This window comes from Dasypus novemcinctus, chromosome 1, assembly GCF_030445035.2.
Source record: "Dasypus novemcinctus isolate mDasNov1 chromosome 1, mDasNov1.1.hap2, whole genome shotgun sequence".
NCBI lineage: Eukaryota > Metazoa > Chordata > Mammalia > Cingulata > Dasypodidae > Dasypus > Dasypus novemcinctus.
Window position 1 is genome coordinate 130,034,937 of NC_080673.1, and position 24,642 is coordinate 130,059,578.

General features: G+C 38.4%; 1 protein-coding gene across 2 annotated transcripts in view; it reads right to left on the reverse strand.

Moving 5' to 3' along the window:
- The window catches only part of USO1 (USO1 vesicle transport factor), a 137,715-nt gene that overhangs the window by 89,482 nt on the left and 23,591 nt on the right, over window positions 1-24,642 (reverse strand). For both annotated transcript variants that reach the window (XM_058296814.1, XM_058296809.2), the window contains exons 2-3: window positions 7,621-7,707; window positions 7,471-7,535 (exon numbers count right to left, since the gene is read on the reverse strand). In XM_058296814.1, coding sequence (XP_058152797.1) covers window positions 7,471-7,535; window positions 7,621-7,707 — 152 coding nt within the window. The remainder of the gene's footprint in view (window positions 1-7,470; window positions 7,536-7,620; window positions 7,708-24,642) is intronic.

A 24,642-nucleotide genomic window follows, 5' to 3' on the forward strand; every position in this document is an offset into this window, starting at 1 on the left:
AAGTGAAGGATAAGCTGTTGCATCTGGCCCCACCTATGACCAAACAGGAGACACAACACTTAGTCTCATCAGATTTTGTAGACAAAACATTCCTCATTTGGGTATGCTACTCTGGCCCATTTATTGAGTGACCAAAAAACTGCTGGTTTTGAGTGGGGACCAGAATAAGAGGAGGCTCTGAGACAGGTTCAGGCTGCTGTACAAGCTGCACTACCACTTGGGCCATAAGTATCAGCAGATCCAATGGTGCTGGAAGCATCAGTGGCAAATAGAAATGCCATCTGGAGCCTTTGGCAGGCTGCTATAGGACAATCTCAATGCAGACTCTTAGGATTTTGGAGCAAAGCCCTGCCACCCTCAGCAGATAATTACTCTCTTTTTGAGAAAGAGCTTTTGGCCTGCTACTGGGCCTTAGTAGAGACTGAACGCCTAACTGTAGGCCATCAAGCTACCGTGAGACCTGAGTTGCCTATCATGAAATGGGTACTGTCTGACCCACCAAACCATAAAGTTGGGTGTGCACAGCAGCACTCCATAATTAAGTGGAAATGGTATATACAAGACAGGGCTCAAGCAGGTCCTGAAGGCACAAGTTACATGAGGAAGTAGTCCAAATGACCATGGTCACCACTCCTGTCAGGTTACCTTCTCTTCCCTAGTCCACAGCTTTGGCCTCTTGCAGAGTTCCTTATAATCAGTTGACTGAGAAAGAAAACTCAGGCCTTGTTTAAAGATGTTTCTGCAAGATATGTAGCTACCACCTGACAGTGGACAGCTACGCACTGCAGTCCTTTTCTGGGACATCTCTGAAGGACAGTGATGGCAGCAAATTCTTCCAAAGGGCAGGACTTCCAGCAGTGCATCTGGGTGTTCCTTTTGATTGGAAGGAAAAATGGCTGGAGGTGCGTTTGTTCATGGATTCATGGGCTGTTGCCAATGGTTTGGTTGGACGGTCAGGTACTTGGAAAGAACATGATTTGAAAATCGGTGACTGGGAAACGGACTTGGCCCAGTGGTTAGGGCGTCCGTCTACCACATGAGAGGTCCGCAGTTCAAACCCCGGGCCTCCTTGCTCCGTGTGGAGCTGGCCCATGTGCAGTGCTGATGCGCACAAGGGGTGCTGCCCCACGTGCAAGGAGTGCGCCTGTGAGGAGAGCCGCCCAGCGCGAAAGAAAGTGTAGCCTGCCCAGGAATGGCGCCGCCCACACTTCCCGTGCCGCTGACGACAACAGAAACGGACAAAGAAACAAGACATGCAGCAAGTAGATACAGAGAACAGACAACCAGGGGAGGGGGGGGGGAATTAAATAAATAAATAAATCTTTAAAAAAAAAGAAAAAAGAAAATCGGTGACAAAGAGGTCTGTGGAAGCAGTATGTGGACAGACGTTTCTGAATGGGCAAAAAACATGAAATAATTGTGACCACATGAATGCTCACCAGAGGGTGACCTCGGTAGAGGAAGATTTTAATAATCAAGTGGATAAGATGACCTACTCTGTGGCTAATGCTCAGCCTCTTTCCCCAGTCACTCCTGTCATTGACCAATGGGCTCATGAACAAAGTGGCCATGGAGGTAGGGGTGGAGGTTATGTATGGGTTCAGCAACATGGACTCATCCTCACCAAGGATGACTTAGCTACATTCACTGCTGAGTACTGAATCTGTCAGAAGCAGAGACCCACACTCAGTCCCCAATATGGCACCATTCCCTATAGTAATCAGCCTGCTACCTGGTTGGTTACATGGACCATTTCCATTGTGGAAGGGGCAGCAATTTGTTTTAATTGGAATAGACACATACTCCAGATATGGGTTTGTATTCCCTGCAAAGCAATGCTTCTTCCAAAAGTACCACTTGTGGACTTAGCTAAGAATGCCTAATCCACCACCATGGTATTACACACAGCATTGTTTCTGATTAAGGAACCTATTTCACAGCAAATGATGCGGAGGAATGGGCATTTGCCCATGGAATTCACTGGTCTTACCATGTAGCCCATCAACCTGAAGCAGATGGGTTGACAGAATGGTGGAATGGCCTTTTGAAGACTCAATTACGGCACCAACTTTGCGGGGCTGGGGCAATATTGTCCAGGAGGCTGTGTATGCTCTAAATCAGCATCCACTCTATGGTGCTATTTCTCCCACAGCCAGGATTCATGGCTCCAAGGATTCAAAGGGTGGAAATGGGAGTGACACCACTCAGTATTACCCTTAGTGATACACTAGGAAAATTTTTGCTTCCTGTCCCTGCAACCTTAAGCTCTGCTGGTCTACAGGCCTTAGTTCTAAAAGGAGGAGTGTTTCCACCAAGGAACACAACAATGATTCCACTGAATTAGAAGTTAAGACTGTCACCTGACCACTTTGGACTCCCCATGCCTCTGAATCAATAGGCAAAGAAGGGAATTACTGTAATGGCTAGGGTGATTGATCCTGACTATCAAGGGGAAATAGGACTGCATCTACATAATGGGGTTAAAGAAGAGTTTGCCTGGAATACAGGAGATCCTATAAGGTGTCACTTAGTACTGCCACGCCCTGTGATTAAAATCAATAGAAAATTGCAACAACCCAGTCCAAGCAGGACTAAAAATGGCCCAGAATATTCAGGAATGAAAGTATGGGTCACCCCACCAGTGAAAGAACTGTGGCTAGCTGAAGTGCTTGCTGAGGGTAACAAGAACATGGAATGCGTAGTAGAAGGTAGTGATAAATATGAACTTCAACCACATGACCAGTTACAGAAAGGAGGGCTGTAATGATCATAAATATGTCTTCCTTGCTGTATATGCACATAAAATAATTGTCTTTGTTTTCTTTCCTTTTCTCTTATCATATGACAAGTTCTATTAGTCTCATGCCATAATATTTAAGGATGTCAAATTTAAGCGTAGATATTACCCAAGGACTTGAGTAATATTCCCTCTATTCTGTAGGGAATTAAAGTGCTTATATGCAGGCTAGGTGAATACTGTTAGGCAGTTATTGCTTTTATTTAGGACTAAGTATGGTTTAAGTTGATGTGTATGGCTGCCAAGTTGACAAGAGGTAGATTGTGATGGTTAGGTTAATGTGTTACCTTGGCCGGTTAATTGTGTCCAGTTGTTTGGTTAAGAAGGCATTGGGCTAATTGTAAAATGAGGACCTCATTTATGGACTTTATTCATCAGTGAGTTCATTGCATAGATGGTTGATTACATCTATAATCAACCAAGGAGACTGCCATCAGCAATGAGTGACATTTTATCCAATCAGTTGAATGCCCTACAAGGGGAAGTGATTCCAGTATTCAGAAAGAATTTACAGCTTGACTTTAGACAGCCAACGTCTCCTGGGAACTCATCAAGGACCTTTATCCAAGCCCCTGTTTGCAGCTTCCCTGCGGAATCTGGACTTGTGCATCCTCACGGTTATGTGGGAGAATTTTATAAAATCTCATACTACTTATAGGTATCTCCTGACAACTCTGTTTCCCTAGAGAACCCTGACTAATATATAGTAAATGTGCAATAAATGTTTTTAACTTATCACCTACTTAATGTTTGCCATGTTATCTACACATTTATATTATGCTGTGTACTAAAAATGACACTGAAGACCATTTCACATAAGAAGCAGCATTCTGTTTTTCAAATTAATGTTAGCCATTTCACTACTAACTTTACAGGACTCAATGAGAAAACGTATATATGGTTTTTAAAAATAGAAAAAAGAAAAAAGTGTAAGTATACTCATAGTAAAGCTTTTCGATCTAGGATGAGTTCTCTCTTCAACTTAGAATATTGTTTAAAGAAAATAACTAACTTAGGTTACTGTATAAGTTTTCTATTGCTATGACAAATTACTACAAACTTAGTGGTAATTTGACACTACAAAATGATTATCATACAGTTCTGCAGATCAGATATCCAAAATGGGTTTCACTAGGTTAAAATCAAGGTGTTGGTAGGGCAGCCTTCCCTTCTAGAGGCTCTGGGGTTGAATCCATTTCCTTACCTTTTCCAGCTTCTGGAGACCACCTGCATTCCTTGGCTTGTAGTTCCCCCTTCCTACAACTTCAAAGCAAGCAACAGTGCAGTCGAGTCTTTCCCAAATCACGTTACTCTGACCTCTTCATTGACTTTCCTATTCAACTTTTAGGGAACGCTCTGATTACACTGGGCCCAACAGGATAATCTTCCCATCTCAAAATCTTTATCTTAATCACACCTGTAAAGTCCCTTTGCCATCTAAGGTAACATCTATAGGCTCTAGTAATAAGGATATGAGCATCATTAGGGGGCCATTATGCTGCCTACCACAGTAACCCACTACTGATGTTAACATACAGACATCCCTGGCACATCCAATTTTTTAAGACAAATGCATTAGAATTAATTGGCTTCAAAAAGGTAACCAACAGTTAACTGTGTGCAGAAAAGAAAGGTCCTATTTGGTTGAATAGTATGTACAAGCAGCTAGGCCTAACAGAATATAATTGAAAAAGATGTTATCAGATTAGACAGATAAGCAGTACCCAGATCTTTCAAAAGTTTATATACTTTTCTTTGAGAAACTTGGACTCTACATTGCACTGAGGTAATGAACTACTTTAAATTATAACAGAAGTGAGAGAAGATTTGCATTTCAGAAATGCAATATATATACTGAATAGAGGGACAAAGAGAGCAGAGGCTAAGAATATACCTTGGAGGCAGAAGTGGTTTTAAATCATGCCTAAAATTTCTTTGATACAGCTCCCTTTAAAAGGTAGAACCTAATTCTTGTGCCCTTAAGTGTAGACAATAGTAACTTGCTTCTAATAAATAGAATATGGCAAAATTAATGGTACTGACTTCTGAGACTAGGTCATAAAAGGCATTATGCCTTCCTCTTTGCTCTCCAGAATAACTTGCTCTAGAGAAAGCCAGCAGTCATATCGAAAGGATGCTCAAGTTGGGGCCTCTTGCCAAGAGCAATGTGAATGAGCCATCTTTCAAACAAGAGCCTGCCTGCCTGACATCTTGACTCCAAACTCATGAGAGCCCGGAGCCAGAACCACTCAGCTGAACCACTCCTGGATTCTGACCCACAGAATCTGTGAGATAATAAATGTTTATTATTCTGAACCACTAAATTTTGAGGTAATTTGTTACATAGCAAAATAGAACAGAAGCTATGATAATGGTCTAAGTGACTGACATTCAGAGTAAGAACTAAGACCAACAGGGGAAATGGAGAGAAAATCATGGAATTCAGCAGCTTTCTGGCCTGAGTACGCATACTGGGCTAAGTAGAGGAAGGAGATCAGCATGACTCCTCCAGTTTCTGGTTTGAATGGAAAGATCCTAGCCTAGATGAACTCAGGACAAAAGGCATTTTGGAGGGGGTGGTTTAGGGCTGAGGACTGGAGATAAATTCAGTCTGATGGCCAAGAATCACATGGAAAAACACTCAACGTTATTAGTCATTAGGGAAATTCAAATCAAAACCACAGTGAAATACTACTACACACACACTACAATGGCTATTTAAAAAATTTAACAAAATAAGTTTTGGTGAGGATGTGAAGAAATAGGAACCCCTGTGCATTGTTGGTAGGAATATAAAATGATGATGTCACAGTAAAAAATAGTTTGATGGTTGCTCAGAGAATTAAATATAGGATTACCATATAACCCAGTAATTCCACATCTAGGTACATACTAAAAAGATTTAAAAGCAAGTAGTTGAACAGATACCTATAAAATAGTCAACAGGTAGACATGGACCAGGTGTCTACTGACAGATGAATGGATAAACAAAATATGGTATATCCAAACAATGGAGTATTATTCAGCCATAAAAAGAATCAAGTTCTGACACATGCTATAACAAGAATGAACCAAGAAGACATCATAAGCCAGACACAAAAGGAAAGATTTTATGATTCCTTATATGAATTACCCAGAAAATGCAAATTCATGGGAACAGGAAGTAGATTACAGGTTACTAGGGGCCAGGGAGAGGGGTAAGGGGAAATGGGAAGTTACTGTTTAATGGGTAGAATGTTTCTGCTCAGAGAATCGAAAAAGTTTTGGTAATAGATGATAGTGATAGTAGGTCAACACTGTGAATATAATACCAGTGAATTGTATACTTAAAAATGGTTAAAACGGGAAATTTTATGTTGTATATATGTTACCACAATATAATTTTTAAATTATAATTAGGAATTTCTTCCATTTTGTCCTAACTTTTTGTCCAAGATCATTCCCAATATTTATATTCATGAAGTGCCTACTATTTGTTTAAAAACAACAGAAAAAACATGTAATATTTGGAATTTGAGATATGTATGAAGTCTCTCGGTATGGCAGTTTGATATTATTTATGAATTTCTAAAAGATATTATCTTTGTAAACTGGTCTGTTCCTCTGTGTGTGATACCCCTTTGATTGTATTACACTCAGAGGTTTCATTATTACTTTATGAAATCAAGATTAGGGCTTTGATTTGACCATGTAATTAGAGTGACTCAGTTTGATTCCCTGCCCCCTTTGTGGGCTATATAAATGGACAATCATTCAAGGAGAACACAGAAAAAGACACACAGAGAAACAGAGAGAGCACCACTGACACGGAAGAGGAAACTTCTATTCTGTGGCTCCAGGAAGAGAGATGAGCTTGATAGACTAAGGCTGAGCTCGGAAAGAAACAACCCTCCAGCCTACAGCTGAAATCAGAAGAAGCTGGGCCCAAGGAGCCTTAAGAGAAAAAGGAAGGCTGAAACCTCCCAGACATAGCTCACCATCTTACTTCAACATATGGCAACAGAGTTTGCATGAGGAAGTAACTTTGAGATGGACTCTTTAGGGTCTTATAACTATAAGCATCCACCCCAAATAAATACCCTTTATAAAAGCCAACATATTTCTGGTACTTTGTATCAGCACCCCTTTTGGGGGACTAATACACTTGGTATGATAGCAAAGCCCAATAAGTAGCTGAAGCTTCTAAGATATATTCAGCTGGAGATTAAATTTGAAAGTTTTCCATGTAGTACTGTTCATGAAAACCAAAGATACAGATACAATCTCTACAAGAGTAATGATCTTCCTATCAAGACATGCTCAAACTAAATGCTTCACTCTAATTAGTGCAGTTTATTTTCCCCCAAAAAGTAAGTATGGATAACTGATAAATCAGTTTAAAGTGTAGTATTTTGTAATACGGCTAAGTTAGCACCAAAGCATTCATTTGCCCCATTCAAATGCAAAATCTTTAGCATTAAATTAGTAGTTACTTCATTCCATTTTTATATAATGGGTAAGCCCTGGATGCTATCAACTTCCTGAGGGCTAGCTGTGATCATTTCTGTCCTAATGCTTAGCACAGTGACTTATACTTCGTAGGTGTTGAATGCTGAAATGACAACCTAAGTTAAAATTTATTGACTTAATATGCAAATCATTTCAGGGGGAAAATTCATTAAACAGAGACTTACCGATCTGTTTGTAAAACATGGATAAGATGTTCCATAGCTTGGATACCCACTTCCAAGCGATATTTCTGCATATAAAAAAAAAATATTAATGATATTAAATGTTATAATATCCAGTTTAATAAACTTAGTAAGTAATAAAGTGTTACAGACCTTAGATAATGACTTAAGAGCACGCACAGCATTTCTTCGATCATCCAATAAAGTAGATGAAGCCACTCTATCACAAAGCTTTTGAATCTGTCATGGAAAAATGAAATAGAATTTAAAGAGAATAAACAACAAAAAAGAAAACATGATGTTTTTCACCCCAAATGTATACCATCTAATTTTGAAAAAAAAAAACAAAACAAAACAACAAATGGGATGTATCAGAAATGTTTTTTTCACAAATATAAATCTTTATTTAGGTAATATTATTATCTCATAACAGAAAGCAAACAGATTTTTTCAGAGATTTGAAGACTGGGAAGGGGGTAGAGAAATAAAATACAAATGCAAGAAATAAGAGAAACTGTTAGTAAAACCATTTGAATGAAGAGTGAAAGATAATCCCCTAGGGTTGACAGAAGACAGGAAGTTATTTAAAATTTTTTCTAATGATAACTGTTTAAATCACAACTTTACCCTGACATTTCCACTATATATTTGCACAGAAAAAGTCAGAAATAGGTATAAAAATATAAAGTTTTAAGTATGCCTCAAAATATAGAAAGATAAATGATTCTGTTATAAAAAGCTTTTTACTAAGTTGTAGGAATTAAAATCTGAATTGAATTTGAAAATAAATTTTGGAATGTTATTAGTTTCCAGAAAAACTGCCAACATAACTATTCATCAAAGGAGAACAAGCTAGGTAAATTATGGTATTCTTTGTAGCTATTTAAAAGAATTAACTGTCTTGACATGAAAATACAATGATTTAACAAATAATATAAAAAAATAAGTTAAATTATACATGAATTATCAGTCCATTGAAGCAAAAGTACCAAACTGTGCACAACGTCTTTTTTTATTTTGATGAAGTATAATTTCTCTACTTTTTTCTTTTGTTACTTGTGCTTTTGGTGTTATATCTAAAACTCTACCTGATTAAAAGTCATGAAAATTTGTTTCCATATTTTCTTCTAAGACTTTTATAGTTTTAGGACTTACATTTGATCTATGATCATTTTTGAGTTAATATATGTATAAGAGGTGTGGATCTAAAGCATATGGATATCCATTTTCTTTTTCATATTGATATCCAATTCCAGCAATTTGTTGAAAAGGCTTTATTTTTTTTTTTCGACATCACAGTCCTTAGGCCATTGTAAAAAAATCAGTTGTCTAATGCATAAACAAAATGTGGTCCTATCCATACAATGACTCAGCTATAAAAAGGAATAAAGTACTGGTTCATGATACAATATGGATGAACCTTGGAAATATTATGCTAAGAAGCCAGAACCAAAACGCCACATATTTTATGACTGCATTTATATGAAGTATCCAGAGTAGGCAAATTTACAGAGATAGAAAGTAAATTAGTGGTTGCCTACTATGAGGTTTCTTATAGTATATGGGGCTTCTTTTTTGACTGATGGTTGCACAATTCTGTGAATATACTAAAAACTACTAAATTGTACACTTTAAATGGGTAAGTTGTGTGGTATGACAATTTTATTTGAATAAAACTGTTACCTTAAAAAAAATCATTTGTTCAGTTTCTGGGCTCTCTTCCTCTGCTTATCTATATTATCATTTTGCCTATATTCATTGTCTTAATTAATGTTGATTTAAAATAATTATTGAAATCAAGTTATGTTAGCCCTCTTTTAAACTGTTTTTCAAAGTTATTTAGTTTACTCTAGGTCCTTTGTATTTCTATATCATTTTTAGAATCCACTTGTCAAATCCTGAAAATAAACAAACAAAAACCCCTGAATTTTGATTGGGATTGTATTGAATCTATAGATCAATCTCGGGTACTGATATCTTAATGATATTAAGTCTTCCAACCCATGAATAAATAATTTCTCTACATTTATGCAATGCTTTGTAGTTCTCAATTTACACCTTTTGTCAGATTTATCCCTAAACATTTCATATTTATTCATACTATTGAAAACGGTATGTTTTTGAAAGCTCAATTTCTGGGAAGCAGATGAGGCTCAAGCAGTTGGGTGCCCACCTACCACTTGGCAGGTCCCAGGTTCAGTTTCTGGTGCCTCCTAAACAAGAGGAGCAAGACAGGTAGCGAATGCAACAGGCTGGCATGGTGAGCTGATGCAACAAGACAAAACAACAAAAAGAGACACAATGAGGAAACACAATGAGATACAACAATAAGTGGGGAATGGAGGTGGCTAAAGCAATCGTGCCTCCCTCCCACATGGGAGGTCCCAGGTTTGTGTGCGGGGCCTCCAAAAAAAAACGGATGACAAGTACAAAATGAACAGAAAGCACAAACAATGAGGTAGGGGCGCAAAATAAACAAATCTTTAAAACAAAGTTCAATATCTAGTTGTGCCAATCTATAAAATGCAAATGTTTTGTATATTGATATGTAAAACAAAAATCAACAAAGAGGTCTGGACTTTGGACGAACAGAGACTTTAAAAAATGATCCTTAAGGAACATCTCACCCTGCAGCACACCCACACCCATGTCTCCTGTCTCAGGTGTGTGCTTTCTCTTTTTTTGTTTCTTAATAAGCTCTTTTTCCTTTGCCAAAAAAGATCTTCAATGTATTTATGGAACATGGAGATAAAGGAAAACAAAGCTAAAGACATAAAGAACATGAGGAAAACATTAAATGAACAACATGGGAAACTTTGTGTAGACACAAAAACTGAAATGAAATATTCCCTAGACAGGTTCAACAGCAGCTTGGAGAAAGCAGAAGAAAGAATCAGTGATCTCAGACAAGACAAATGAAATGATTTAGGCTGAGGAGCAGAAAAAGAATAAAAAAGAATGAACAGAGCCTAAGAGACCTATGGGACACCACTAAGTATACCAAAAACCCCCCAACATTATGGGATCCCAAAAGAAATAGAGAAAAGGGCAGAAGGAATAGTCAACAAAACAATGCCAGAAAATCCCAAATTTAACGAAAAACATTAATATGTATATTCAAGAAGCCCAATGAAACCCAAACAGGATAAACTCAAAGGAGAACCAGACACAGAAACATAATAATCTAAACTGTCCAATGCCAAGAACAAGGAGAGATTTCTGAAAGATGCAAAAGAAAAGCAATGTGTTGAGAAGTGGGTGTGGCTCAACCATTTGGGCATCTGTCTACAATATGTGAGGTCCCAGGTTCGGGTCCTGGTGCTTTTTAAAGAAGACAAGCAGATGACCACACCCGCCACAAGGAGAGCTAGACGCCTGCACCCACTGCAACAAGAGCTAGATGCCAATGAGAGTTAGGCACCAATGAGAGCTAGACATCCACACATTATACCCCACTGCAACGAGCAGATGACTAAACAAGCAGATGACACAGGCCAGCAGACACCACAGTCTGCAGGGAGCAGATATGGTTCAGGCTGTTGGGCATTCACCTGCCATGTGGGAGGTCCCATTTTCAGTTCCCATGCTTCATGGAAAAGAGGAGCAAAACAACGAGCAGACAGAGAGAACCATCTGGGGGCAAGGGGCAAGAAAAGAGAAAGAAAACATAAACCTTAAAAAAAAAACAATGACTTATGTGAAAGAGAATCCCAATAAGTAAAAAAACAAATAAAACTTTTAAAAAAATAAAAGAAAAGCAACAACTTATGTAAAAGAGAATCCCAATAAGATTAAGTGCTGATTTCTCATCAGAAACCATGCAAGAAGGCATTGCTATAAAATATTTGAAATGAAAAATAAAAAACAAAACAAAACAACAGCCAATCAAGAAGTTTATATCCAGTAAGACTTTCTTTCAAAAATGTAAGAGATTAAAGATTTCTGGATGAAGAAAAGTTGAGGGAGCTCATTTTATCACTAGCAATGATAAAGGGAGTACTTCAGACTGAAAAGAAAGGAGACTAAACAGTGGATCAAAGTGGCATAAAGGAATAAAGAATTCCAGTAAAGGTAACCAGATGGATAATTATAACAGCCAGTACTATTGTATCATATTTTTGATATGTAATGCAACTTCTTACCTTATATAGGTGCTAAAATGCAAATGCATAAAAATCAATGAAAAATATATGGTTTTGGACATACAATGAACAAAGACATTTGTAACAAGTACAAAGAGAAGGTAGGAGGCAGAAAGGCATAAGAAACAGGGTATATGTACGATACTGGAGATAAGTTGATTCAAATCAAGGGATTGTTATAGATTTAATATGTTAAATTTTAACCCTATAGTAATCACGAAGAAATTATATGAAAAATATATTCTGAAAAAAATGAGAAGGACCTCAAAATGGCACAATACCAAAACCAAATAAATGTGGAAGTAGGTAATAACAGAAAAATTGAAGGCCTAAAAAGGTAAAACACAAAGATAAAATAGCAAAATGGCAGAAAAAAAGTGTTGCATTATCAGCAGTAACTTTAAATGTAAGTGGATTAAATTCTACAGTTAAAAACTGGAGAGTGGAAGAATGGCTAAAAAAGCATGACCTAACCATATACTGTTCATAAGAGACTCACCTTAAATTCAAAGATATAAATAGGTTGAAAATCAATGAACAGAAAAACAAAAACCATGCAAGTAGTAACCAAAAGAGAGCATGAATAGCTATACTAATAATATACTGTTAACAGTCTAAGTCGGTTACAAGGACAAAGATGGCCCTTATGTACTGTTACTGGACTAAATTAACAAGAAGACATAACTGTTATAAATACAAATGCACCTAACAGCAGAGCCCTAAATAAAGGAAATATTGACAGATTTGAAAGAAGAAATAGACAGACATATAGATCAATGAATTCGAGTTAAGATCTAAGAAATCAACCATCATGTTTATGGCCAAATAACTTTTTAAAAACTTTATTGAAGGCTTATTTGCTGGCCATTATATCATTGGGGGGGGGGGGAGGAAGTGATTTTATTTATTTTTATTGAGAAGTTGTGAGCTTACAAAACAATTGTGTATAATGTGCAGAATTGCCATACATCACCCCTCCACCAACACCTTACACTGTTGTGGAACATTTGTTACAGGTTATGGAGGAACATGATCAGACTATTATCACTAACTATGGTTCACAGTGTACACTTGGTATATTTTTTCCATACAAACCCTATTATTAACACTTTGTATTAGTATTGTACATTTGTTATAGTTCATGAGAAAACACTCTCATATTTGTACTGTTAAACAAGGTCCATCTTCCATCACATGGTTCAGTATATTATACAGTCCCCTGCCTAGTACATTCCATCCAAAGTATACACTCAACAGCTCTCACTTACATCAGGGTTGTGTAGTCATTGTCCCAGTAAACCCTTGAATATTTTTCTTAGTCAAAAAGAAAAAAATTCCACATTGCCCTATTATTGACGCTTAGCACTGATAAACTATTAATACCATCTTTGACATTGATGTAAGAATGTTACAATATTGCTGTTAACTATAGGCCATTGGATATATTAAGAGTATTTTGCCCATGCATCACCACATACTTACCGCCTTGTAACAGTGATGTACATTTGTTCTAATTCATAGAAGAACATTCTTGTTCTTATATTATCAACCAACCTTCATCCACTTTTGGGCTCACTATGTTATTCAGTCCATAGATTATACCCTAGCTTTCTTTCATAACATTTACAACCCTAGACTAATACTTTCAGCCACAACCCTATTTATAAACCAGTATGGTCAAATAATTTTGACAAGGGTGCCAAAATCAACTCAATTTGGGAAGAACAGTCTCTTCAACAAATGGTGCTGAGAAAACTGGATCTCCATATGCAAAACAATGAAGATGGACCCCTATCTCACATCATGTACAAAAAACAACTCAAAATAGATGGAAGATCTAAATATAAGCAGCAGAACTATAAAACTACTAGAAGAACATATAGGGAAGTTCTAAGCATAGTTTCCTAAATGTACCTTCCTTGCTAAAAACCTGTCAACCAAATAATGCCCAGATAATTTAGAGTCTAATTTTTATATATAAAAAAGTGTTTCCAAGAATGAGCTTCCATATTATAGGGAACACTGATCCGAGAGATCTTAAAAGCGGTAAAAACCAGAGATATGGAATAATGGAAAACCTGGGAACAACCATACCAAAAAAAAGTGAGAATAATGAATCAAATCGGTGTGTCTAACTATATTTGTGTCTATCTCTTTGTTCACTGTATATTTCCATACCTACAGATGGTAATATCAAATTAACAAATGAAAATTCTTAAAAGACCTCTATTCAAACCATAAAATTAAATAAACATGTATATTTCTAAATAAATACACCAGGAGACATAGGACTCTCTTTGCTTCCACAATAATACCTAGAGAACAGGTTGAAATGGCCTGGAAAAAGATCTTCTAGGGTTTGGGACACCAGGCAAAGGTTGGACACCACCCAGAGGAGAGGAAAAGCAGAGGAGAATCACGACAGCAAAACTCACATACTATGATCAGGAATTGAACTGAGAGGGCTGCCAAAGACCGCCATCTATGGCAGATGAAGAAAGTGCAAGTGAGAACACAAAAAATAATTAAGACAGGCTTTTCTCAGCCTTTATAGCCTCCCTCCCCAAGGCACTAGGAAGCAGGTCTGCAATCCATTACTGGGTCCAGATCCCAGTTTTGAGCAACTAAGAGGGACAATCATAATGATCCAGGTTGAACCAAGATTCAAAGAGCAGCAGTAACACGTAGTCTTCCACACTAAATCCCGACAAGACAGAAATTGAGCATCTGAGTAAACTACCATCCTAATCAGAAGTCTAGCTATCAGCAAAAAATTACGAGCCATGCTAAGAAAATGAAAGACATGACCCAAGAAAAGGAATATATCGAAGCCCCAGAAGAGATGCAGGATTTGAGAACTAATTAACAAGATGCACACAATTTCTGAAAATCAAATTAATGAGTTGAAAGACAATAAGGCGGGAAGCAGACTTGGCCCAGTGGTTAGGGCATCCGTTCTACCACATGGGACGTCCGCAGTTCAAACCCCGTGTGGAGCTGGCCCATGCGCAGTGCTGATGCGCACAAGGAGTGCCATGCCACACAGGGGTGTCCCCTGCATAAGGGAACCCCACGCGCAAGGAGTGTGCCCCGTAAGGAGAGCCGCCCAGCACGAAAGAAAGTGCAGCCTGCCTAAGAATGGCGCTGCCCACACAGAGAGCTGACATAACAAGATGACGCAACAAAAAGAAACACAGATTCCTGTGCCGCTGACAAAAACAAAAGCGGACAAAGAAAACAACGCAGCAAATAGATACAGAGAACAGACAACCGGGGCGGGGGGTGAGGGGGAAGGGGAGAGAAATAAATAAATAAATAAATAAATCTTAAAAAAAGAAAAAGACAATAAGGCAAAAGAGATAAATGACATCAAGAAGACAATGAGTGAGCACAAACAATCTGAAAGCCTAAATAGAAAAGTAACAGCTCACAGGAATGAAAGACATGCTAGATGAGATAAAAAACACATTAGAGGGGAAACGGACTTGGCCCAATGGATAGGGTGTCCACATGGCGCCTACCACATGGCACACCTGTGGTTCAAACCCTGGGCCTCCTTGACCTGTGTGGAGCTGGCCCATGTGCAGTGCTGATGTGCGCAAGGAGTGCCGTGCCATGCAGGGGTGTCCCCCGTGTAGGGAAGCCCCACACACAAGGAGTGCACCCCGTAAGGGTAGCTGCCTAGCACAAAAGAAAGTGTAGCCTGCCCAAGAATGGTGCCGCACACACGGAGAGCTGACACAAGATGACGCAACAACAAAAAAAGAAACACAGATTCCCGGTGCCGCTGATAAGGATAGAAGAAGTCACAGAAGAACACACAGCGAATGGACACAGAGAGCAGATGGCAGGAGGGGGGGGAGAGGAGAGAGATAAATAAATAAGTCTTTAAAAAAATAAATAAATAACACATTAGAGGCATACAAGAGACTTGAAATGAGGTAATGAACACAGAAGAGCTGAAATTGAAGAGAGAAAAGAACACAGAAAAGAATGGAAAAAAATGAGCAGGGGCTCAGGGAATTGAATGACAACATGAAATGCAACAACATATGTGTCATGGGCATTCCAGAAGGAGAAGAGAAGGGAAAAGGAGCTCAAAGAGTACTTGAAGAAATAATACCTAAAAATTTCCCAATTCTCATGAAAGAAATGAACTTAATTGTCTAAGAAGCACATTGTATCCCATCAGAATAAATCTGAATAGACCTACTCCAAAACACATACTACTCAGAACGTCAAATGCCAAAGAGAAAATTCTGAGAGAAGCAAGGGAAAAGAAAACCGTCACATACAAGAGACACCCAGTAAGACAGTGTGGATTTCGCATCAGAAACCATGGAGGTAAGAAGACAGTGATATGATACAATCAGGATATTAAAAGAGAAAAACTGCCAGCTGAGAATTCATTATCTAGCAAAATTATACTTCAAATATGAAGATGAGTATAAAATTATTCATAAACAAACCGAAACTAAAAGAGTTCATTAAAAAAGTATCCTCCTTTGCAGGAAATATTAAAGAGCGCCTGAAAACCTGGAAGAAAAACACAAAAGGGAGGCTGGGAGGAGAGTATAGAAGATAAAAATAGCAAAAAGGATAAACAAAAAGAGTATAAACACAGAAAAAATAAGATACATGAAAACCAAAGAATAAAATGATAGAAGTAAATAATAAATCTACAGTAATATCAGTGAATGTAAATGGATTAAATTCCCCAATCAAAAGATACAGGCTGACATAATGGAGAGAAAAAAAAAATGGGCCATCCATATGCTGCCTACAAAAGACTCACCTTAGACCCAGAGGTCCAAACTGGCTGAAAGTGAAAAGGTTAAAAAAAGATACTCCACACAAACAGTAACCAAAAAAAGAGCAGGGATAGCTATACTAATATCAGATGAAACAAATTTTAAATGCAAAATAGTTATAAAAGATAGAAAAGGTCATAATATATTACTAAAGGGGACAATCCACCAGGAAGAAATTATATTCATAAATATCTCAGTACCTAACCAGGGTGTCCCAAAATACATAAAGCAAAATCTGGCAAAATTAAAGGAAGAGACATCCTGACAATAATTGTTGGAGACTTCAACATACCACTCACATCATTAGATAGAATTAGAAGAACAACAAGGAAACAGAGAACTTGAACAATTTCATAAAACAAGCTAGACCAAAGAGACATATAAAGAATGCTGCACCAAACGCAACAGGATAGACCACATGTTAGGTAACAAGGCAGGCATCAATAAATATAAAAAGATTGAAACTATACAAAGCTCCTTCTCAGATCATAATCGACTCAAACTGGAAATCTATTATAGACGGGAAATGTAAAATCGCAAATGTGTGGAGACTGAACAACACACTCCTAAATAACCAGTGGGTCAAAGAAGAAATTGCAAGTGAAATCAGTAAATAAAACAAGACACTTACTAAAACTTATGGGATACAGCAAAGGCAGTCTTAAGAGGGAAATTTACAGTCCTAAAAGGCCTATATTAAAAAAAGAAGAGGAACTTCCGGCAAGATGGTGGCTGAGTGAGCTTGCCTTGCCGTCTCTCCGGGGAAGAGGCAGCTGGGCGCCACCGGAGGTTCTCCGGAACCAGGCTTTTTTGGGATTTTTGCAGGGCAGGAAGTGTCTGGACATCGATTTGGTGGGAAGGTAACGGAGAGGATTGGTCTATAAGATACAATTTGGGTTCTATTGCCCGGAGGTGAGACCTGCACATGGGCTGCTCCCTCCTTGGGGGTGGGTGGAGCCGCGGAACCCGCACTGCGACCGTGCTTTTTGGTGGCTCTGCGGTGTTGGGGAATTCGTGAGTCCTGGGCGGGCTGTTGGGGGTTGACGGGACGGGACGCCTTTGCGGATCGATTTGGGGAGACAGACGGTGTTTTGTTGTAAAGCGGGGGAATTTTTGATTGCGGACACAAATAATAGCGCTTCCGCCTGGAGCCCCGCCCCCACAGGCCCGGCTGCCGATCTGCAACGTAATCAGAGTGTTGGCAATAAAGGGACGTAATTGGTTGTTACAGGGTGCGGCGAGGGACAGGGACACGTCTGGAAGCCGATTGGGGAATATTTTGCGAAGCTTGGGAATTCCGGTTGTGGAATCTGTTTTTGGCGTTTCCAACTGGAGCCCAACCCACGGGCCGGGCTCCGGTGCTGCATCATTAAATTGGCTGCGGTGTAGAGGCACCTCCATGTGGCCGTTTTGTGGGATCATAGGGTGGGAGCGGTCCAAAAGCTGAATTGATGAAATATCCACAAAAATAAACCCTAGTGAGTAAGTGAATTGCAGGGTTCAGACATAATACAGAGTTTGCGGATCTGACTTCCCCCATAGGGCTGACACCCAGCTGCGGGGATCCCTGAGGGCTGTGTTACACTGCGGGGCTCCTAGGCTTCCTGTTGACCAGATTTGAGGTTGCCAGGTCTGAATCCCCTAAACTCTGGTAGCCCACACCCCAGAGACTCACACCTCTTGAGTCTTCAATATCTCAGACTTTCCACCCCTGAATCCATCAAGCCCTGAGGTCCATCTGAGGTCCTTGAATGCCCTAGCCTTCAACGTTTGCATTTTTTCTTTACCGTTTCATTTTGTTTTGTTTTTATTTGTATTTTATCTTATTTTTTACTTTTTTAAATGTCCTGATTGCTAATATTGCATTATCCCCTAGTCTTTTCTCCCAGCGTATCCCCCAAAGTCTTTTTTTTTAATTCAGTTATTTAGGGTTTTTTGTTGTTGTTGTTGTAGTTGGTGTTGCAATTGTGGTTCGCGTATATCTGTTTTTTTCTTACCCCTATTTGTTCCCCACCCTTTGCCCACCCCCCTTTTTCTTTTTTCCTTTCTTCTCTTTTTTTTTTCTTTCATTTTTTACTTTTTCTGTTTTTGCTCTCCCTCTTGTCCCTCATTTTCTACTTATTTTATTTTAACTCAATTATACAATAGGTGCTGCAGGGAACACCCCGCATTTGCTGAGTTCTCTCATCTTCCATTTCTAAGTGAACTGATTTAGGCTACCTACACTATCCCCTTTGGCCTACATCTTGATATCGCCATCATCTACTGTCTCTCCTATATTCCACCTCCCATCTCCCTTTCTTTGATCCACAAAGTATCTAACTCTTAATTCCTAATACCCTTGTTTTGTTTTCTGTCTGTTATCCACTCTTGAAACTATTACCTTTCTTTTCTCTTTCCATCTCTCATGAAAACAATAGCATTTTAGCTCATACCATATTCCTCCCATATTCAGTCAGCTACCTCATAATAGGTACTCTACCTACTGCTATAACTCTACACAATTTTACATGAATCTATCCTCCATCCTCCCAGATCTCATATTCTTGCTTTGTTAACATATATCACCAATACTATCTTACACTTTATCCTTGCTTACACAATTACCTTTCCCCGGCACTAATACTTTCCTTTAAAGTGAACGTAACCAGCAACAAGAAATTAGAATAAGAAGAACAAAGTGACAAAGAGAAGATATAACACTTACGCAAAAACAACAGCTAATTAATCTCTAAGAGTAGACAAAGAAGCTAAGGAACTGATTAAACCTGTCAAGATAAAATGATGACCAGACAGCAACAAAAACCTACAAACCAAACCAGTAATCAGGAAACATGGCTGAATCCAATCAACAAACTAAAAATCAGGAAGGGGAACAGAACTTTGCTCAAGCAATGAAAGATTTCAAAACATTTATCACTGACAAATTTGATGAAGTAATAAAGAGGTTAACAACATGAAGACAACACTCGGAGGGAAAATTGCACACATACGCAAAAAGATAACAGATATGATGGGAATGAACACCACAGTTCAAGAAATCAGGGAAACGGACTTTGGCCCAGTGGTTAGGGCGTCCGTCTACCATATGGGAGGTCCGCGGTTCAAACCCCGGGCCTCCTTGACCCGTGTGGAGCTGGCCATGCGCGGCGCTGATGCGTGCAAGGAGTGCCGTGCCACGCAAGGGTGTCCCCCGCGTGGGGAAGTCCCCCACGTGGGGAAGCCCCACGCGCAAGGAGTGCGCCCGTGAGGAAAGCTGCCCAGCGTGAAAAGAAAGTGAAGCCTGCCCAGGAATGGCGCTGCCCACACTTCCCGTGCCGCTGACAACAGAAGCGGACAAAGAAACAAGATGCAGCAAATAGACACCAAGAACAGACAACCAGGGGAGGGGGGGAAATTAAATAAATAAATAAATCTTAAAAAAAATAAAAATAAAAAAAATAAAAAATACACTTGCAGCAAATATCAGTAGACTAGAAGAGGCAGAGCAGAGAATTAGAGATGTGGAAGACAGTACATCAGAAATCAAACAGATAGTAGAAGGGGTCGATAAAAAGATAGAAAAAATCCAGCTAGGACTTAGGGACCTGAATGACAATGCAAAACGCTCAAACATACGTATTATAGGCATTCCAGAAGGAGAAGAGAAGGGAAAGGGGTCAGAAGGAGTGTTGCAGGAAATAATGGTTGAAAACTTCCCAAATCTACTGAAGGAGACAGATGGACATATCCAAGAAGCACAGCGCACTCCACTAGTCATAAACCCCAACAGGCCCACCCCAAGACATATACTTGTCAAATTATCCAATGCTCAAGACAAAGAGAAAATCCTAAAAGCAGCAAGAGGAAAGAAAACCATCACATACAAGGGAAGCTCCATAAGATTAAGTGCTGATTTCTCATCTGAAACCATGGAGGCAAGAAGGCAGTGGTATGATACAATCAAAGTACTAAAGGAAAAAAATTTCCAACCAAGAATACTCTATCCAGCTAAACTAGTATACAAACATGATGGAGAGTTCAAAATATTCGCAGATAAACAGAAACTGAAAGAGTATACCAACAAGAAACCTCCCCTTCAAGAAATTCTAAAGGGAGTTCTGCAGAAGAAAGGAAAAAACAGGACAGGCAGAGTTGGAGGAGAGTATAAGAGCAACAAAAAAAGACAAAAATAGAAGGGAAAGAAAAATACAAACAAAATATGACAAACACAAATCCAATGAAAATATGGCTAACACAAATAATTCCTTGAAAGTAATAACACTGAATGTCAACGGATTAAACTCACCTATCAAAAGATTCAGACTGGGACATTGGATAAGGAAATATGACCCATCCAAGAGACACATCTTAGACCCAGAGACGCATGGAGATTGAAAGTGAATGGCTGGAAAACAATTATACAAGCAAACAATAACCAAAAAAAGGCAGGAGTAGCTATATTAATATCAGACAAAATAGACTTTAAAGGTGAAACAATTGTGAGAGACAAAGAAGGATACTACATTTTAGTGAAAGGGAAAATCTGTCAAGAAGATCGAACAATCATAAATATTTATGCTCCTAACAAGAGTGCCTCTAAATATGTGAGGCAAACGCTGGAAAAACTAAGTGAAACAATAGATGCACCTACAATTATAGTGGGGGATTTTAATACACCACTATCTACCTTGGACAGAACATCTCAAAAGAGAATCACTAAAGAAACAAAACACTTGAACAGTATATTAGAGGAGCTGGATCTAATAGACATATCTAGATCATTACACCCAAACACAGCAGGATATACATTTTTCTCAAGCGCACATGGATCATTCTCCAAGATAGACCATATGCTAGGCCACAAAGAAGAGCTTAATGAATTCAGAAAGATTGAAATCATACAAAACAATATCCCTGACCACAGGGGAGTCAAGCTGGAAATTTGCAAGGGATGGAGGCCCAGGTTTCACACCACTATTTGGAAATTAAACAGCACAATCTTAGAAAAACAGTGGGTCAAAGAGGAAATATCAAAAGAAATCAATGACTACCTTGAAACAAATGATAATGATAACACAATATACCAAAATTTATGGGATGCAGCAAAAGCAGTACTGAGAGGGAAATTTATAGCCATAAATTCATATATCAAAAAAGAAAGAGTAAAAATTGAAGAACTGCACATTTGAAGGAATTAGAAAAACAACAACAAAGTAACCCAACAGGAAGAAGAAGGAAGGAAATAACAAAGATAAGAGTAGAACTAAATGAAATAGAAAATAAGAAAGCACTTGAAAAGATAAACAAGACCAAAATCTGGTTTTTTGAGACGATCAACAAAATTGACAAACCTTTAGCGAGACTAACAAAGAAAAAAAGAGAAGATACAAATACACAAAATAAGAAATGAGAAAGGCGATATCACCACTGACCCCACAGAAATAAAGACTATCATAAGAGGATACTTTGAAAAACTATATTCCAACAAAAATGACAATTTAGAGGAAATGGACAAATTCCTAGAAACAAATAAGCAACCCATATTGACGAAAGAAGAAATTGATGATCTTAACAAACCAATCACAAGCAGAGAGATAGAATCAGTCTTTAAAAATCTCCCAACTAAGAAGAGCCCAGGGCCAGATGGCTTCACAGGTGAATTCTACAAAACATTCCGGAAAGAACTAACACCAATCCTGCTGAAACTATTCCAAAAAATCGAAACAGAAGGAACACTGCCGAACTCCTTCTATGATGCCAACATTACCCTAGTACCAAAGCCAAACAAAGATACCACAAGAAAGGAAAATTACAGACCAATTTCTCTAATGAACCTAGACGCAAAAATACTTAACAAAATACTTGCTAATCGTATCCAACAACACATTAAACAAAATATACACCACGACCAAGTGGGATTTATTCCAGGTATGCAAGGATGGTTCAACATAAGAAAATCAATCAATGTAATACACCATATAAACAGATTGAAGGAAAAAAATCACATGATTATATCTATAGATGCAGAAAAAGCATTTGACAAAATACAGCACCCTTTCTTGATAAAAACACTCCAAAAGATTGGAATACAAGGAAATTTTTTGAACATGATAAAGAGTATATATGAAAAACCTAAAGCCAACATTGTTTACAATGGAGAAATCCTAAAATCCTTCCCTCTAAACTCAGGAACAAGACAAGGATGCCCATTGTCTCCACTCCTATTTAACATTGTCTTAGAAGTACTTGCTCGAGCACTGAGGTAAGAACCAGATACAAAGGGCATTTAAATCGGAAAGGAAGAAGCCAAAATTTCACTATTTACAGATGACTCGATCCTATACATAGACAACCCTGAGAGATCTATAACAAAGCTTCTAGAACTCATAAATGAGTTTAGTAAAGTCGCAGGTTATAAGATCAATGCATAAAAATCGGTAGCATTTCTGTACACCAATAATGAGTAAGATCAGGAGGAAATCAAGAAACAAATCCATTCACAATAGTAAATAAAAAAATCAAATACTTAGGAATAAATTTAACTAAAGAGGTAAAAAACTTATATACTGAGAACTATACAAGACTGTTGAAGGAAATCAAAGAAGACCTAAATAAATGGAAGAATATTCCTTGTTCATGGATAGGAAGACTGAATATTATTAAGATGTCTATCCTAACAAAACTGATCTACACATTCAATGCAATCCCAATAAAAATCAACACAGCCTTCTTTAAGGAACTAGAAAAACTAACTATGAAATTTATTTGGAAAGGAAAGAGACCCCAAATAGCCAGACATACTGAAAAAGAAAAACGAAATTGGAGGAATCACACTACCTGACTTCAAAACATACTACAAAGCTACAGTAGTGAAAACAGCATGGTATTGGCATAAGGAGAGACACACAGACCAATGGAATCTAATTGAAAGCTCACATATAAAACCTCACATATATAGCCATATAGTATTCGATAAAGCCATCAAACCCTCTCAACTGGGAGAGAGTGGCCTATTCAACAAATGGTGCCTGGAGAATTGGATAGCCATATGTAGGAGAATGAAAGAGGATTACCATCTCACACCTTATACAAAGATCAACTCAAGATGGATCAAAGACCTAAATATAAGAGCCAAGACCATAAAAACCTTGGAAAGCAGTGTAGGGAAACATCTACAGGACCTTGTAATAGGAAATGGATTCATGAATATCACACCAAAAGCACGAGCAGCAAAAGAACTAATAGATAAATGGGACTTCCTCAAAATTAAATCCTTCTGCACCTCAAAGGAGTTTGTCAAGAAAGTAAAAAGGGAGCCAACACAGTGGGAGAAAATATTTGGCAACCATATATCTGATAAGAAACTTATAACTTGCATATATAGAACTCCTATATCTTGAAAATAAAAAGATAAACAACTCATTTAAAAAATGGGAAAAAGATTTAAACAGACACTTCGCCAAAGAAGAAATACAAATGGCTAAAAAGCACATGAAAAAATGCTCCAAATCTCTAGCTATCAGGGAAATGCAAATCAAAACTACAATGAGATACCATCTTACTCCCATAAGATTGGCAGCTATGAAAAAAACAGAAGAATACAAATGCTGGAGAGGATGTGAAGAAAGGGGAACACTCATCCACTGCTGGTGGGAATGCAGAAGGATCAACCATTCTGGAGGACAGTTTGACGGTTTCTCAAAAAACTAACCATAGATTTGCCATATGACCCAGCAATACCACTGCTGGGTATATACCCAGCAGAACTGAAAACAAGGACACAAATCGATATATGTACACCAATGCTCATAGCAGCATTGTTCACTATCGCCAAAAGTTGGAATCAACCCAAATGCCCATCAACAGATGAGTAGATCAATAAAATGTGGTATATACACACAATGGAATACTACCCGGCTGTAAGAACAAATACACTACAAACACACGTGATAACATGGATGAATCTTGAGAACCTTATGTTGAGTGAAGCAACCCAGGCATTGAAGGAAAAATACTACATGAACTCAATGATATGAAATAAGAAAACTGCCTCAGAGAGCTAGAGACTGAACGATAGGCTTACAGGAAACCGGGGGGTGGAGGAAGGATGTGAGCCGACATCTGCAGGGGTGGAATTTATGATGAGCTGGCGGTAAGTATGAACACAAAGATGAGATAAAATGGGGGTAAGGGGTTGCCTTTGAGTAGGGCTTTGCGGGTTTGAGGGGGGCTGGGGATGG